The 16,246-nt window shown below is 38.4% G+C and overlaps 1 protein-coding gene across 2 annotated transcripts in view; it reads right to left on the bottom strand.

Moving 5' to 3' along the window:
* Positions 1 to 15,952, bottom strand: part of LOC134644215 (inactive dipeptidyl peptidase 10-like) — a 141,141-nt gene extending 125,189 nt beyond the window's left edge. The window contains exon 1 of one of the 2 annotated variants that reach the window (XM_063497023.1): positions 15,521 to 15,952. In XM_063497023.1, the coding sequence (XP_063353093.1) occupies positions 15,521 to 15,577 (57 nt within the window). In that variant the 5' untranslated portion in view covers positions 15,578 to 15,952. The remainder of the gene's footprint in view (positions 1 to 15,520) is intronic. The other variant, XM_063497021.1, reaches the window with a different exon arrangement.
* Between the last annotated feature and the right edge of the window lie 294 nt (positions 15,953 to 16,246).

The following is a 16,246-nucleotide window of genomic DNA, read 5'->3' as shown; positions in this document are numbered from 1 at the left end:
AGGAAGCGCCTACACTTTCTTTTATTATCTGCTCTGGAGATTCACTGGCAGCACAAGGACTACTCCTGCCAGCCTTAGTCCAACACAGAAGAGTTGAAATTCAAGTGAACCCACTGAACCCAGGACACAATCCTCTCAGAGAGCAGCTGAATAATGTTGAGGACCACCACAGCAGCAATCTGGCTAGTGGGCCAGGCAATAAGGATCATGCAAGACACGAAGCACCAGGGCTAGCTGGTTAGCGGCTACTGACTAACAAAATAAGAGTGAGAAGGTGATAGTGTATTGGTTAACAAGTTTATTTCGAGACAGGGACGAGAGACAAAACTATGCCCAACTGAACAAGCAGTTCCATCAGTTTTGCTGACTCCCTGAATAAGTGAGTGGGAAGAAGAAATGTTTAATCTTCTGGCAAATAAGGTGACTCACTGTGTGATACAGATGGTTCAATAAGTCTGTGCTTCAGTTTTGTTGAGTGAAATTCTGTTATTTCATTAGTCTGTTCCTTACCACTAATTAACATGCACAAGTCGATTACTCCACATTTTCCTCCTGACATGGCAGCAGCTAAAATGCCAACTTTGAGGCTTTGAAACCAACGGGTGATGAAATGGTGGCTCCATACATCTTTTATAAACCCTCCAATGATCTGATTTTAGCTGAACAGTGAAAGCAATTAGTTTGGAAAATGAAAAGTAAAAAAAACATTTGAGAAATGGAGGTGTTTTTAGCTTGTATGATTTTTATCCTTTTACTTTATTTCGTTTTGTGTTCATACTATGCAATATCAGGTATTGCATATATGAAATACCTCATACAGATGGGATTGAATCTGAAAGGTTTCAGTTATATAATGTAGCTCAATTTGTGTTTTGCCCATGAAGTTATCAAAATATCATAACCTTGAATGGGTCTATCTAACTCAACTCATTTCACAGTCCGTGCTTCCTCCTTAACAAATCACCCTGCTGCTGGCACCACTCCCCCCTGACCCAGATTCACACTGAACACTGTGTAAATAATAATCCAGTTTGTCCATTCAGAGAGTCTGCGCACGATGAGGGAAACACATCTATACATCAGGACTGAGACATGTGCCTCAGGAGCTTGGCTCCCCAGAGTGAGATCCTGTCCCCTGAGTGAAATCTGGAGTCGGCCCACTCTCTGCCTCTGCAGCTCTGCTCCCTCCCCGCACTCTAAGTCTGGATGAAATTCACCGCTTGCAGACACAGCTTTGTTCTATTTTGATACAGCCATGGCATCCTCTACATTTCTCCCTTTGACAACTTTTTTACATTTCTTCTTGCTCTCTTGCCATCCGTTGCTCTCAAACATGTCAGTACTTTCTTTTACCACGTTTTAAGTATTGACATTTGTCTCCCTACACTGTTAAGCTCATTAACAGCAACTATTTATGGAGAGGTGAAAGACATGCAGGACAAAAATAATTAAATGGAGAAGACACATTTTACTATGGTGAAACACAAAGTAAATCTTTTTCTGATATTTTTTTGTGATCATCGAAAACCTCTTCATGTCTAACAGCACATAGAGGAGACCTGCATGTTTTCCATTCAGTGCACCGAGTCTCATCCACATTGTCAGGAATTATACAACCTCACCTTCAGATATTCAAATGCTTCGGTGTAATTACACCCTGGACTGTTTAAAAGACCTGACATTTCAGGAATTTTGAAAGGAAACAAATTATCATAATTGCAGTTTGAATCTGCATAGCACAAAATTTAATGACAGCTCAAAATAATTAATTTGTTTGGGGGGGAAGGAGTTGGTGTGACCTAGTTTAGAAAGTTAGTTGTTTTCTATAGGATGCTGTTTGTGTGTAACAATGCATCACTCCTGAAAATAAATAATTTTAAGGGGCTCACAATTAATGGCACTCCAGCCTTCACTGCTTTGACAAGAGAGCATGAGAGAGCATTTTCAGGTCGGCTTACCTGTTCATAAATGTTTTTTTTAAATTTTCTTTCTCTTCTGCAAATATTAAAGGTCATCGTCAGCAACAAATTATTATTCTGCAGCTAATGATTTACCTGATAAAAGAAACATTGATGTTTTTAAGCATTTTATTATTATTTCTAATTATATTCTAAGGTTTGGCATGAGGCCATTCAGAGTGGCCCAATTTCCTAAAAGTAAACAAATACATAAAAGTGATAGAATGTGTCATATCCCAGGGTTTCATGCTGCTTTTGACATTTTGATGCCTGTTTAATATTTCTTACTTTAGTTTTTTTATGTGGATTTGTTTTAGTTTTCAAAGTAGTTTTTGAGTTTTTGGTTCCTGTTTGACTTCATTGCTGTTCCAATAATGAGGTTCACTTTTGTGATATTCTCTTTTTGGTTCCCCTCTGAATTTGCTTACTGGTCTCCTCAGTGTTTGTGTGTTTCCCCTTCCCTCTCTTTTATCTGTCATAATACTGTTGACCATTTGTTTTGCTTTTTCTTTTTTTTATTTCTTGTTTCTGCATTGGCTGTTTGTTCACTTCCTGTTTTGCTTTGGTAGATGTTTTCTCTCATTTCTTTTTGTTGTTGTTGTTGCTGTAATTTTTATTTCCTCCTTTGTGTCTGTTTAACCTGCCATCATTCCTTTCACCTGCAAATTACTTTCACAAACATATTTATACCATCTTGTTTGTCATCCTTTAGCCAGTCCATCATGTATAAATGGTCCTGCCTTCCATTTGTCAAAGTATCTGCTATGCTCCTCTCTTTTATTTCGGCCTTGCTTTGCCTCTGTGTGGTTTCTGTACACTTTATCATCTTTGTATTTTGGTTTTGTTGAACTTTGTCACAATAATAGCTTGCCTTTTGTTAAATATTAAGCTTTATTTTTTTTTTTAAAAAAATGTGTATACTTTCATAATTTAAGTTACAAAAAACAGTAAAATGGAAAAGTATGTATAGCTCTACATTTGTCACATCCTAAAGGTTTATAATGTTCTAATAAATTATATGGCTTGAAATGATTGACAGGTGGAATCTGTCTTATTTAAACTTTTGAAACCTGATATCCCTGGTCTCATAGCCTCTTTATATGATAGCAACATGCACTTCAATAGCAAAAAGCTTTACCAAAAAGACCTTTAGAAAATAAAAGTGCCTGGATTGCTATGAGTCTGGCAAGGAAATTAAAAAATTCAACCAGGATATTCTGGCCCAGCAACACAGTAGCAAATCAAACCGTGTGATGCAAAACAAAGAGCTCCTAAATTTTATCACAGCATCTGCAGGGTCAAACTACATGTGTCTACAATCAGAAAGAGGCTGCACCAATTTGACCTGCATAGCAAGCATTCCAGGAAAGTCTCTGCTGGCCAACAGCAATGAAACACTACAGTTTGCTAGAGAACATACAGAGAAAGAGTAGACAAAAATTTTGTATTTATTCTTCTGCCACACGAATGGTTGATCTGTTTGATACTGGCCAAAGACCAACTGGGTAACTGGTGGAACTGTTCTGGTTTTGGTTGGTTAATGACCATCTGTCTGAAAATCAAAGCTGATCAGGATCACAATCCAATTTAAAGGTCCATTTCCAGTTCAGACAACCAAAGAGAGGTTCAAGAAGAAAAAGTGTGTGGTTATGGAGTTAATTAGTTAAGTCCAACAGAATGTGAACAATATCACAGCAATCTAGAAGTCCAAGAATGCTTCCCACTTCATATTAAGCCTATTGTATAGACTCTTTTATACTTCATGTCAGTTCAAATGAAACATTTAAAACTGAAAGTTGCATAATGGCTCAATAACGGCTCAATAATTGTTATATAACTATGTTTAACATTATGCAACTGACATTTTAAGACATGCTAATCAGTTTGATTCAATCAGTAGCTAGCTGAATACCTGCTGTGTATTTCTACCACCCATCCCCACCCTCAAGTTTTCATTTATGCTGATCTTGCTTCCTTCCTACCTTGCTTCTCTCTGGCTTCTACATGCCAACAGCACAGTGAACACAGTAGGCGCATGTACGATCTTTAGGTTGTCAAACCTTTAAACAGATAATATCTGCCTCTTTCTTCTGGTTTATGCTCAAACCAAAATTTTTGATGACATTATAAAGACACCTTCTTGGGTAAGTGATTGCCTCACCACATAGACTGAATACAAAATATACATTCAGTCACCACAAAGTTCCAGTGTCACATGTCACAAGGAAAGGATGGATCTGACTGAAAAACTGAAGGATATACCACAAACATATATTAATGACAGCAACTTTTCAGCCACAAACTCACAAAGACCACCCTGACTTACCCTGCTTTATTCTCCAGACTGGAATGGGAGCCACAAACATTATGTTGTATTAAATAAGACTTGGAAATTGCAAATAAACCTATACATTCATCAAGACAGTGTTTCCTGAGGTCATCAATCAAGTGAGTTGAGGGCTGGTTTCCCACCGACCTATATACAACCGAACCTCTTGGAAACAAGAGACATTGCCCCCTGCTGGCCATTAGAAAGATCCATCCACTTGAGCTCCACTTTTCAGACCCGGAAGCTTTATCAATCTTTTGTATAGTCTCTGGTGTATATCAGCATCATCATTACCTTCTGGTTATTTGCAATGCACTCATTAATTAAATATACAGAAATAACTGAGGAAGAAATCAGTCAGGATGAGCACCTGCAGGGAGGAAAGCACTAAATTGTGTTGAGCAACAATTTTCAAACTAGCATTATTTACAGATGAAATGGCATATGAATAAAAAGTCAATGTGCATGTTACCACTTCGTTTTGCCCTTTGTGTGTCATTTCACCACATAACTGATACCCTGACCTTTTCTTAACTCCCACGAGGATCTGTTGTACATTTAACAATGTTGCTACAGTTGCTCCCTGGTCTCATCCTGCCAGGCATCTTAAAAGATTGTTGACCTTTTCACACTTGCCCTTTATCAACGAGCTGCCTCCAGGTCAGCCTTTCATCAAACAGTACTCAGAGAAACCTAATCACACTGATCTGCTCATTGATTTCCTTATTGGCTCCTTGCTTTCTGTCTTGTAATCAATATATCCAAACCTGCCCTCCATTCAAGAATGACATCAGAGGGTCACTAGATTTTATTAGATTTTAGACTCCTGCAGGGACGGTCCAGTCACATTTTCAGTGTCTTTGTTACCAGTTTTGCTGTTCCTGAGAGCAGAAATCCAGACACAAAAAGAGGGCCCTATCTCAATATGTATACTCTTCTCCTGCACTCCTGTCTGTAATAATACTCTATTGCCCATTAGCAGCTTTAGCATTTTATAAATCCAATTCACCTCTAAGTATTGGATCTATAATGACTGTTACTTAACAGCTATTTATGAACTCTACATTTTATGACATCGACTTTCAGCATGCTTTTGTTTTGGGCCGAAACAGTTTTCCTCTCCGTTTGAACACAAATCAAAGCCTTGTACCAAACTGTGTCCTGTCTTGTGATTGACGGGAAGTGGTGTCGCCCCTTGTTGAATGCTTGCCTGATTGCTGAGTTTGGCTTCCAGGATTTCCAGAGGGGGCAACTGCAAAGCGCTCAATTAGGCTGCATGCCTCACTGCCTCTCTTAAAAGAGCAGAAGAAAATGGATATAGAAGCTCTGGAGCTTTGAAGGTTTTTATTTATTTAATTCAAACGCCTATTAAGGGGGAAAGAATGTCAAAATTGAGATGCCAAAATTACTCTGAAGACCAACTGCAACCGCTGTAAATAACTGTCTATGAATCTTAGATGCAAACCTGGCAGCTTATTTGTGTCACAGTTTCAAGAGCTGTCGCCATTGCTGTGGCAGCAGAGTGGAACTGAACTCTGGCAGGGAAAGCAAACATGTTTGTGTCGATGGCAGTTTGCAGTCAGCCTCATCGACAGATAAAGGTGGACTGTGTCAAATGCGGAAGTTCCTCATAACACAGATTCCCACATGGTATTCAAATTGAATTGCTGCTCACATGCACTTCACAGTTCCATTTCTCCAACCCCAAAAGAAAACAGCTTTACACAATCTATGGGATGAGACCCATACTTTGAAAGCACAGTAACTCTGAGACTAACATCAACAAAACATACTCTTTATTACTAACACATTAGTGTTAAATTGTCCCAGAATGAAACCTAGAAAAAATATTATTTATGTACTTCTTGTTAGTGCTGTCAAAAGTGTCCAAAAGGCATATTTGGTTATTCATTTAAAAAGTCCCACACAGCTTTGGACCATCTGAATACTGCACATCTGCAGGTGTAAAAGATGTAACTACTCATACAGATACAAATTATACAAGATGTCATTTAAAAAATAATGTGGGATCCATGAAGCTTTTCCCACTAGTCAATTTATAAAGCTTATTCAGTGTCTAATCAGCTTTAAGGTTCCACAGTTTTGCCATCTACTAAACAAAACCCAAAGATATTTCAAGACTGTGAAACTTGCTCTCTCAGGAGCCGAGTTACTCTTTGAGCAGATTACATTGTTTCTATGTCTCTTTTTTGTGTTTGTTCTTGGTTGTAAAAGAAGCTCTTTGAGATAAATTATTAATAGAAAAAAAACATTTGTTTTGTAATTTATCCTCCCTCCCTGTCTTCTTTTTCCTCTCAGACACTTTTAGTGGAGATATCGTCTGAATTTCAGGAGCAGGACCACTCCTCCTTCACGCCCCTTCCAACCTCAGACTATAAATGCCCCCTTCTCCAGTACCCGCTGTTCTCATTTCCATGCCCCCCCCCCTTTTTCCCTCTCTTCTCCTCTTCTCTCCTCCCCCCTTCCTTCATTCACCTCTCGTTAGTACATGGGGTTCTGCCCGGCCCGGGAGCCGTTGCTAGTCCCCTTCAAGGCCTTCCCCAAACCGCAGCACCAGTTCATACTCCCTCATCCCTCTCCGCTCATCGTTTAGACGATGTGGTCCCAGCTAGTGAATTATTGTTTGGTACAAACATCTCATGTTGCTTTATCAGCTGTGTTTTAATTTAATTTTAGTCAGAATTTAAGCGTCTTAATTCTTTTAGTTTCATTTGACTTAATATCATAAGATTATAGTTGATGATATCTAAAGTTAATTCAGCTGACTGAAATATAAAGTGTAAAATTTGTCATGTTGCTCCAAAGTGTCTTACTTTCCTTAACATCTTAGGTGAAACTGGTCAATATGTCTTCTCTTCTCTTTTTCCTACAGGTTAAATGCTAGGTCATGGTATTTTCACGAGAAACGGAGGCCATGGGAGCTAGTTGTACTATTTCCAGTGGGCAGATCAAATGTGCACATCTAACCTTACTGCACAAGGATGTTATTTGTGATTGGATCACTTCCAAACATGTCCTGTTTTCTACACAATTTACTAAGTTATGACTCAATCTTGTCTCTCCAGAATATTTTCATCATCATTTATCCACTGACAAAAGTGTCTTACATTCCTCATCGCTTTGGTCCTGTGCATTCATTTTAATTTAGTTATGATGTTATTCTTCAGAAAAAGGTATATTGACAAAATCTGTGGCAAAAGATATCGGTCAAACAAACGAACACTGCTAATCAGTGAATTTAACTGAGGTTTCAGCAGCAACTTTGGCCACTCATATGAAAGTTTCTAAAAGAAGAGAGGGTAACGAAATCAGTGCAGCTTTCTACCACACATGTTTCATTAATATTAATTTTAATTGAGTTTAACTGAAGTTTGTGCATTTAGATGAGATGTGGTCTGAGATGAGATGAGGAGAAGGACAATAAAACAAGATTTCAGAACCTGGGACTTGCTTCTATAATAACACAGCCATTGTAGAGTCTCAAACTAAGCGATTTGTCTGTCACCATTTCAGTGTTTTGAAATCAGACTTCTATCCCATTATGTCATTTCCAAATTAACTTTACATTTAAGATGTGTATATCTCTCTTCTATATACAGTCCATGTATAACACCACATTGGGTTAAAATGTTATTTCCTTCCTATCTTAACCCAGGATTTAACCTAATCCAAGACTTGATAGGAAATTGCTATAATATGGCACCCAGATAACATGTAATCAACATGCAAAGAGAAAAACACTCAACACTTGCCCTCTAGACAATGATGCAATCTATCAGAATTGCATTTCTGCCTTCCACCTGTCTTCTTAGCTTTGTGCTTCATGCGCCTCACAGAGCCAAGCAGGGAGAGCTGCTGGGAAACTGCAATCACAATCATCTCCTTTCAGAGCAAGACTCAGATTGGCTCTCCAGCTGTTTCACCGATTACAACTCTTTCACTGGCACTGACACCAGAAGATCCAAGCAATATTAAAATGAACGCTGTTTTGATACTTCAATAAAAATACTCCATGAATACTGAAATAGTAATAGTAAAGTTGTAAAAAATATCTTTCTAATTAGTCTGTTTTTGTTTGTCTTTTTGTGGAACAGTAAAAATAAAGTGGTGGAAATGGAAGTTGGCCAGGGCTTACCACGTTCACATACATCTGATGACAAACCCACTTTCTTATCCCGTCTTTGTTGTTTGTTTCTCCTATTACAATAGTCTCATGGAATATAAGGAGCTTACATACAACAAGTCAACAATACAGCTGGCAGGGGCTGAGTAAGAGTTGAATCAATTTCAAGGTTTTTTTCTCATGACTTCATCATGTGGACAGCAGCCAGCGCTGTACACAAAGCTGACAGCTGGATTCATCCTAAGCTGCATCTCTGCGGTCTTTCAATAGCAATTGAAATCCTGTTGTTGACTTTCTGTCTACACCCATACATTCTGAAAATGAAGAAAAACAACAACTTGTCTAATGTTATAAAGCATCAGTAAAACTACAGTCCTTTGCTGTCTCACAAGTTTTGAGCAGTTAAAAAATCGGTCAATCATTTGCAAAAAGCAAGCATGCTCAAAATCTGCTTATTTTTTAATTCCACTCTTAAATATTCTTGCATAAAATTTAATAGTGTCATGTCACGTTAAATGTTTAAGAATGTCATTCTGTATTCCCTTAGAGGATTTTCTGGTGTTTAATTCATGTCTGTTGGGTGAATCTGTGGTTTGTGCATGCACATAGAGCAACTTTGATAAAGCTTCAAGACTTTTCACAGTTGACTGAATGTCTGAACACCCCTAGAGAGCTTGGTACAATGTCAGAGATGCCTTTCCATATGTTGGTTTTGGTGAAAAGGTCTTGTTCATGTATTCTCCTGAAACATTCTCTGCAGGGAGTAAGTGAACAAGAGCCCGACTGTTCTGCCCATCTGTCCCACAGTGGGGACTCGCTTTGGTGCCTGGGTGTTTCTCAGGTGAGCACTAATGTTCCAAGAGGTTTTCCCTTGAATTACACACCAGACCATCTCTAAAAGAAGCATTGTTGCTCTGCATGCTTCATTGGAGGGATCCAGAAGTCTGCTGTATTTCAGCTGAACTTGTCATTCATTCTTTGTATGTATTTGTATTTGTATTATTCATACATACAAAGCGTCTGTCCAGGAATCTCTCACCTTTCCCACACTGGAGGAAATAAAATAAAGCTCTATGAGTAGGATTTGGATTGGCATCCTAAATAAATAAATAAATATCCCATTTAACATCCTCGCAGCAGCTGTCTGATGTGGGAACAGGCAGGGCTCACTGCCCTTGTGAAACTGATGTTTCTGATGTTGTTGACTTTATGGATTTTATATCTGATACTTAACAGCAGGGTAGGGCTTTGGCTAATTTATTTATATATTTATTTGCTCTAGGTGAATAAGTTGGGTGATTACTCTCTAAAAATTGAGAAAGCATTGGCTGGGTCAAAAAACTTTTAATATAAAAGATTTTTGTTTAAGCAGCTGGGAATGGGACTGAAAAAGCCTTCCACCTCTCCTCAATCCACAAAGCTCCAGACCCCAATTTTTCTAACACGGGTGGTAAGCCCGCAGGCGTACAGAGCCATGCAGCTCTTGGGCACTCTCAAATGAGAACTTACACTTTGCCTGGCCCTCTCACCCAGGACCAGATTGCCTGAGAAGACTCTGCCTCCCAGAAAAACTGGAACATGTGGCCTGGGAGAAGTAGATGTATGCATGGACATGGATGGATGGATAAGAGACATTTGACTATCAGTGGTCTATACCTGAGATAGATATAAAGAAAGAGAGAGAGAGAAAGAGATAGCCTTGGGCACAGAGTATCTTAAGCACAATCACAGTATAGTGATTTGCATCAAATTCTGCAGGTTTTCTTCATGTACCACTGCAACATGAAGCGCAGTCCAGGAAATTCAGTTTGATTAACAGATCGGTAGAAAATCACTGCTTACATTGTGAACCATCATGCAGGCACAACTGATAGAACAGCTGGCTCACTCTGCATTTCCTTGGCATGAGCTGACATGTTGGCGCTCTTACTCAGTTGCTAGTTTGAACTTATTCCAATGAATATAAAGGGATACATTTTTTTTCATGCAGGGTAATGGTGGTCTAAATAAAACCTTAGTTAATTGCTCAGTTTATACATGCTAGCCTTTTTCGCAACTGCATTTCAGCCTGTAGACATTACCTGCATGCAATAAGACAAATGTATAATTCAGCTAGATTCACAGATGGTACAAAGTCTGTGTAATGTCCAATTGCTTGCATTTGTTATGTAACTGTATTCACAACAAGCGAGCAGGAATCATGTGTTCTGCCTCCTGCACTGCCTGAACCAAAAGGAGTGTCCAGTAAGGAAAACACATCTGAACCTCACTGTCTCTGTTTGGCAGAGAGAAATGCGAGAAAGAATGACACAGTGATGCTCCTAAAGCTGTAATTTAAAAGTTATTTAGCCACTATCTATCTATCAATTACCTAACACAACGTACTACAAGAAAAAGCTTTTGTGTTTCTGTGCATGGAGTGAAACTGTGGAACAGTTTGAATATGGAATTAAAGCAATGTCCAAACATAAACCTGTTCAAAAAGAGTTATAAAAATATGATCTTCTCAAACTGTAAAGAAAGGGAAAATGTTGAAATTAAGTGAATGTCTCTATTTAAAAAATTTCATGATGTGATATTTTAGTATATAGTATATATTATATCAGAAATCTGTTCACTATTTTTATACAGATTATATCTGTAAGGAAGCTGACTAAATATTAACTGATAACTTATGGCAAAGGGGTGGGATTAAATAAGGGTGTACTTCTTCCCACTCCCTTTCAACATGTAAATGAATCAGAACAGTAGCAATATTGAAATGTATTGACTTTTGTATAGTATTTTTTTCTCTCTTATTTTCTTTACTAAATGTACCTGTATATTGTTTACATGTTTGAAATAAATTAGCAAACAAACAAACAAACAAACACAAATGGGTCTTCACTTACAGTATGTTGTTCTCACCTGTTTACATTATGCAGCTGAATTTATCAGAAATAGCAAAAACACTTAAACAGCTGTTTGATTCTTCTGTATGTGCTGTGATTCGTAGAGCATACTTCCTTTAATGAGATAGGGATTAAGGTGGTAAAGTTTAAGTGTGACTTCAGCAGAGGTTAAGGACAAATCCTCGCATTGTTTTCTTTCTTTGGGTTTACAAGGAAAGATTAATGAATTTGTAGGTGTTTGAAGATGGCTCGGCCACATCCAGACGCCTTCCTGACCGCTCCACTAATTACTGCACATAATTTCCTCTTTGTATATATTTACTTAGTTACTGTATATAATGTTTTCTCTCTCTTTTTGCACAGTCGAGGAGCGTGTCACGACACATTTCACTGCGTGTACTTGTATAATTATGCATGTGACAAATAAAAGATCTTGAAACTTGAATCTTGAATCTTTTAATAACTAAGCAGCTACTTTAATTGATCAGATTTACCAATAATTTGTGGTTCTTGACTTTTTTTGATGTGGTAATGCTTTCTAATCCACCCAACACATATTAGCCACTTAAGATTTACAATACCTGTAAATAGATTTGTAAGTTTCCTAATCTAGACAATCGCAGTAAAGAGAGATAAAACAGATGAAAATGTAATAAAAACAATGCAAAAAAGTTAAGCCAAACCCCAACAAATCATGCTGTGAGCATAAGGCAAACACCCACTGTTCCAAAATGCAGCATGTGCCTTTTATCTGCATCGTTCCCCACAGCAGATGGAGTCCAGCCCCAGAGCACTTTTATATCCTGGTGACATATTTCTTTTGATAACTACATGCCTGCCAGGGAATCCAAACAAAGTAAGATAATGGCAATCTGCAGTTCACAAAAAAACTGTGTGATCATACACTTCAAGACTAAAGCTGGGATAAAGACGGATACGTAACACTTAGGAAGCTCTTTCTTAGCTGTGAGTCTTGCCTCAAGTATTTGGGTAGTCCACTAGGGATCATCAGTCTGGTAAATGCTTTATCTTTTGTTACACCTGGCTAATGAGAAATGTACATGTTAGCAGAGATTTTCTGGCATTTTTTTTAATGGGGCAGCACATGGGGGCATCGGAAACTAGTAATAAGGTTCACAGGAACATGTAAAATTCAGTCAAAAATAGATACTAAACCATGCAATATATTCAGCGATTTTAGTTATGGACACAACACTGTCCTTGATAAACAAGTACTGACATGCTCGGTCACAAAATGGTTGCTGTGCTGATTCCTAAAATTCCAACACAAATCATAAAATCCAGTCTGGTAAATATATTCTAGTGAGTGCTGAAACTAAAGAACCATATCTAGCTGTTAAAAAGTCATCTTTCCAAAGTAAAGGGACAAAGCCACTGAGGGGTATATGAGGAAAAGTATGTACTTTTTAACACTGAGTGAATGAATCGTTCTTTATCTATATGCTTTGATCCCCCAAACCTTTCATTTTTGCCCATTTCTGTACTGATTTGCATTGCCATCACAAGTCAGTATGAGACATTTTGAGTAATCCAAATGTAACATATGAGCAGACACAACTAATCAGTGTATGAACACTTGATCCAACAAGTGGTAAAAAAAGAACAATTTCCAATAAGTTACAGCTTACATAGTCACATGATGTTTCCTTTCTTTGGTGGAAAATCAATCTTTAAGTTATTTTTCTGGGAAACTCTTAGTAACAAAATCTCCATTAAACAAAAAGACAGTGATTGGTGCATCCTGGCAGTCGTGGGTTAAAGGCACTCAACAAGTAATCGCAGCACTTTTGAGTTAGAGACTCAGAGACTCACACTCAGAATCTCAAAACCCTTCATCTCTTCTCAATCCCCCACTCCAACTTCCTGGAAGAAATTTGAATCCCTACACATGATTGGGGACTTTTTAAAGAGAGGTTTTTTGCAGTGAAATAGTAAAAACAAGTAAACAAAACTAAATCCATGTAATGTTCAGGATGTTCAGAATCTATCTTTAGGATAACTTTCTGTCTCAAATGTACAGCTCACATACAACTTAATAGCCTGGACCAAAGGAGGCAAGAAAATGAACAACCATGAGGAATAGCCCTGGGCAATGCATGCACATTTATTTCTCCACCAAAGCCCAAGGGGGGACAATGTCACAATTGTCCTCAATTTCCATTTTCTTTGCAGCTGGTTTTAATGGCCACTGAATGCTGGATGTAATGAGACAAGCACAGACTGTAATATATAGCCAAGGTGAGTGAAATTAATTTCTGCTCCTCAGAGAGAACTCTACATTTTCAGCCACACTAGTAGTGTGAGTCTAGAAATAGAAACTTCACTTAGTTGGTCCATTTGTTCATTAATCTGTCAGTCAAACACTTCCAGGGTGATGTCTCTGAATTGACTCGACTCACTGCTTCTATATATAGAACATAAGGAGCTAATGACATTGATCTACTGGCTATAAATGTGTCACACTTTCAATTTGTTCAACATTTAATGTCCTGACACAGGACTGCTTTACAGCTCAGCATATCCCAAGCAGAACTGAATGACCTTTGACATATTCTGCACGGGTGGTGTGGATGGTTTCCCATGGATTTATATTATGTCACTGGCAAGTATGGATGTGGTCATGTTTGGATGTGCAAGCATGTGGAGAAAAGGAGGTTCACATGCTTTCTTAAGCTGATTATCAAATACTTCCCTTTAGCAATTTCACCATAAAACAATATTTAATATATACAGTCTCTTCAGTATACCTCTCATGCTGCATTTGAACTGTCACTTTACAGTCTGCCAGGGGAAGTCCTTGTTTGTTACTTCATTGTCCGTAAGCTTAGAACACGGGTATATGAAACAGTTCTCCACCTTCTGCAGGTTCTGGTTGGAGCAGACCTTCAGAAATGGAGAATAAGGACTATCATGGTCACCTGCATGCAGCCAGACAACTGGCAGGTGTGCAATTAAGCCATGCCCGTGGTCTGACAAAGAATCCGATTTAACAACAGAAGATTTAAGGCTAAAAAAGAATTTTCTGTTTCCTGTTGTATTATGAGCTGCTCAGCCATTTTAAATGCCCCAGAATGGGTCCTTTCATGATCTCCATGTTCAAACAGAGAGGCTCAGTCCTAACAGAAGAACCTGTTAGAACATGCGAGGTCTTCTACAAGTCTGAGACTTTAATTTGTTCAGCTCTGTTCTTTGTTATTGTTCTTCTTTTAGTGCACTGTTTTTGTGCTATTATTCAGCTCACTTTGTTCTGTGTATTTCTTTGCTTCTAAATGCTGCCTTAATCCTTTTTCATGTCTCAAAGCAGTTTGAGCTGCTTTACTGTTGAACACTGCTGTAAAATAAACTTGAAAATTGTGAGGCTCATATTTATGCACACTGTGTGAACAGTTTATTCTTTGTTTGATATCATATCCTAATCACCCCCTGTATTTATTTTTCCTGCAGCATAAAAGAATCTAACCGTGTATGCTGAGAGCACAAACATCCCTAAAGATAAAGTTTGAGCTGACCTATAAACTTTAATGATATGGAGAAGGTTGCCCCACCTTCAGGCCACACTTGCTGGCTATGAGACCTTTTTCACATTTCAGTTACTTCTGTTATCTGTTATGCAACAACCTCTCCTGTCTGACAAGCAAAATCTTTACTAAACACCTCTATACTACTAGGAAGCATCCCAAAAATAAGCCCAAAAATTCTGATAGCAAAGTCACTTTCACTTGTTTCACATCAGGAAGTTCTATTGCAGGCTTCGACATTAAACGTTAATACTTGCTCTGACATCTTTGACTATATAGTTAAACTCCCATAAATCATTTAATTAAGTGGATGCACCCGAGAAGCCATTTATCCTGCTTTTTGGTTAACTCATTTATCCAACATGGTGCACTAAAGGAACACAGATACCGATCATATCTCTAAACTCTGCCTGCAGGTATCACACCAAGTGACACCGAGTCTCCGTGTCATTTAAATGACTTTCAACTTTCTCCACGTGGCTCGATTTTAAGTTACCGTAACTTATTCAAGCAGCTGCCAACTTCCAGATAAAAGTTCTATGCGTGTTTCTAAGTCTGGTAGTTAACCCACAGTGGGATGAGTAACAAATGCATCCTCAATCAGGCAACATGGACGAGATGAAGAAAAAGGGATTCGCTCCATCTCAGTCTTTGCTTACCTTTTCCTCCACTGAGTATCTCCGAGTGTGCTGCACTGCTCCTGCGCTTTGGTTCATGTTTCAGCACCGCGGACAGCTCCAGAAATAAAAAAAAGGATCAAAATCAGTCCGCAGATCGACAAACTGTAGCTGAGACTGCGCACAGACACCAACTGCCCGATACTTCACCGCTTTGCTTCAAGCTGTTTACTGGTTCGTCGTCTTCCCTGCGACACGCGTGGCTTCTCAGCCAATGATGCCTTGTGCGTAAAGACTTGCTCCGCTGGTGCGCCAGCTGTGAGTGCGAGCGGGGGACACAGCCCACTTATCCCTCACTCACCAAGATAACATAATAAGCTAGGAACAAGCTGGCAGTCGGACAATAAACATAAATATTAAGACTTATAATCCAGCAAAAATATGCTTTTTTCTGATAAACATAACCCGATACTGGACTTGACATGACGGGGTTACAGGCACCGGAATTAAGCCCTTTCTAAAAACTGAGATAAAAGCTCGTCTTTGCATGGGGAGATTACATAACATGATAAAACTGATTAAAACAGCTTCCTGCATGTTTACAGAGCTGCACATCTGCATAAGACATCTTTATTCGTTTTTTTTTTAATTTACTGTTTTCTAGCTCCTTTATTTCACCTTCTTTTTCTTTTATCTCATTTTACTCAATTTATTGAATTTAATCTACCGTTATCTATTTTGTTATCTGTTATCCAAGTTTGTTTGTTT

Source organism: Pelmatolapia mariae, linkage group LG16_19, assembly GCF_036321145.2.
Source record: "Pelmatolapia mariae isolate MD_Pm_ZW linkage group LG16_19, Pm_UMD_F_2, whole genome shotgun sequence".
In the NCBI taxonomy this organism is placed as follows: Eukaryota; Metazoa; Chordata; class Actinopteri; order Cichliformes; family Cichlidae; genus Pelmatolapia; species Pelmatolapia mariae.
Note: the sequence above shows the minus strand (reverse complement) of the source record. Positions and strands in the feature narration are given on the sequence as shown.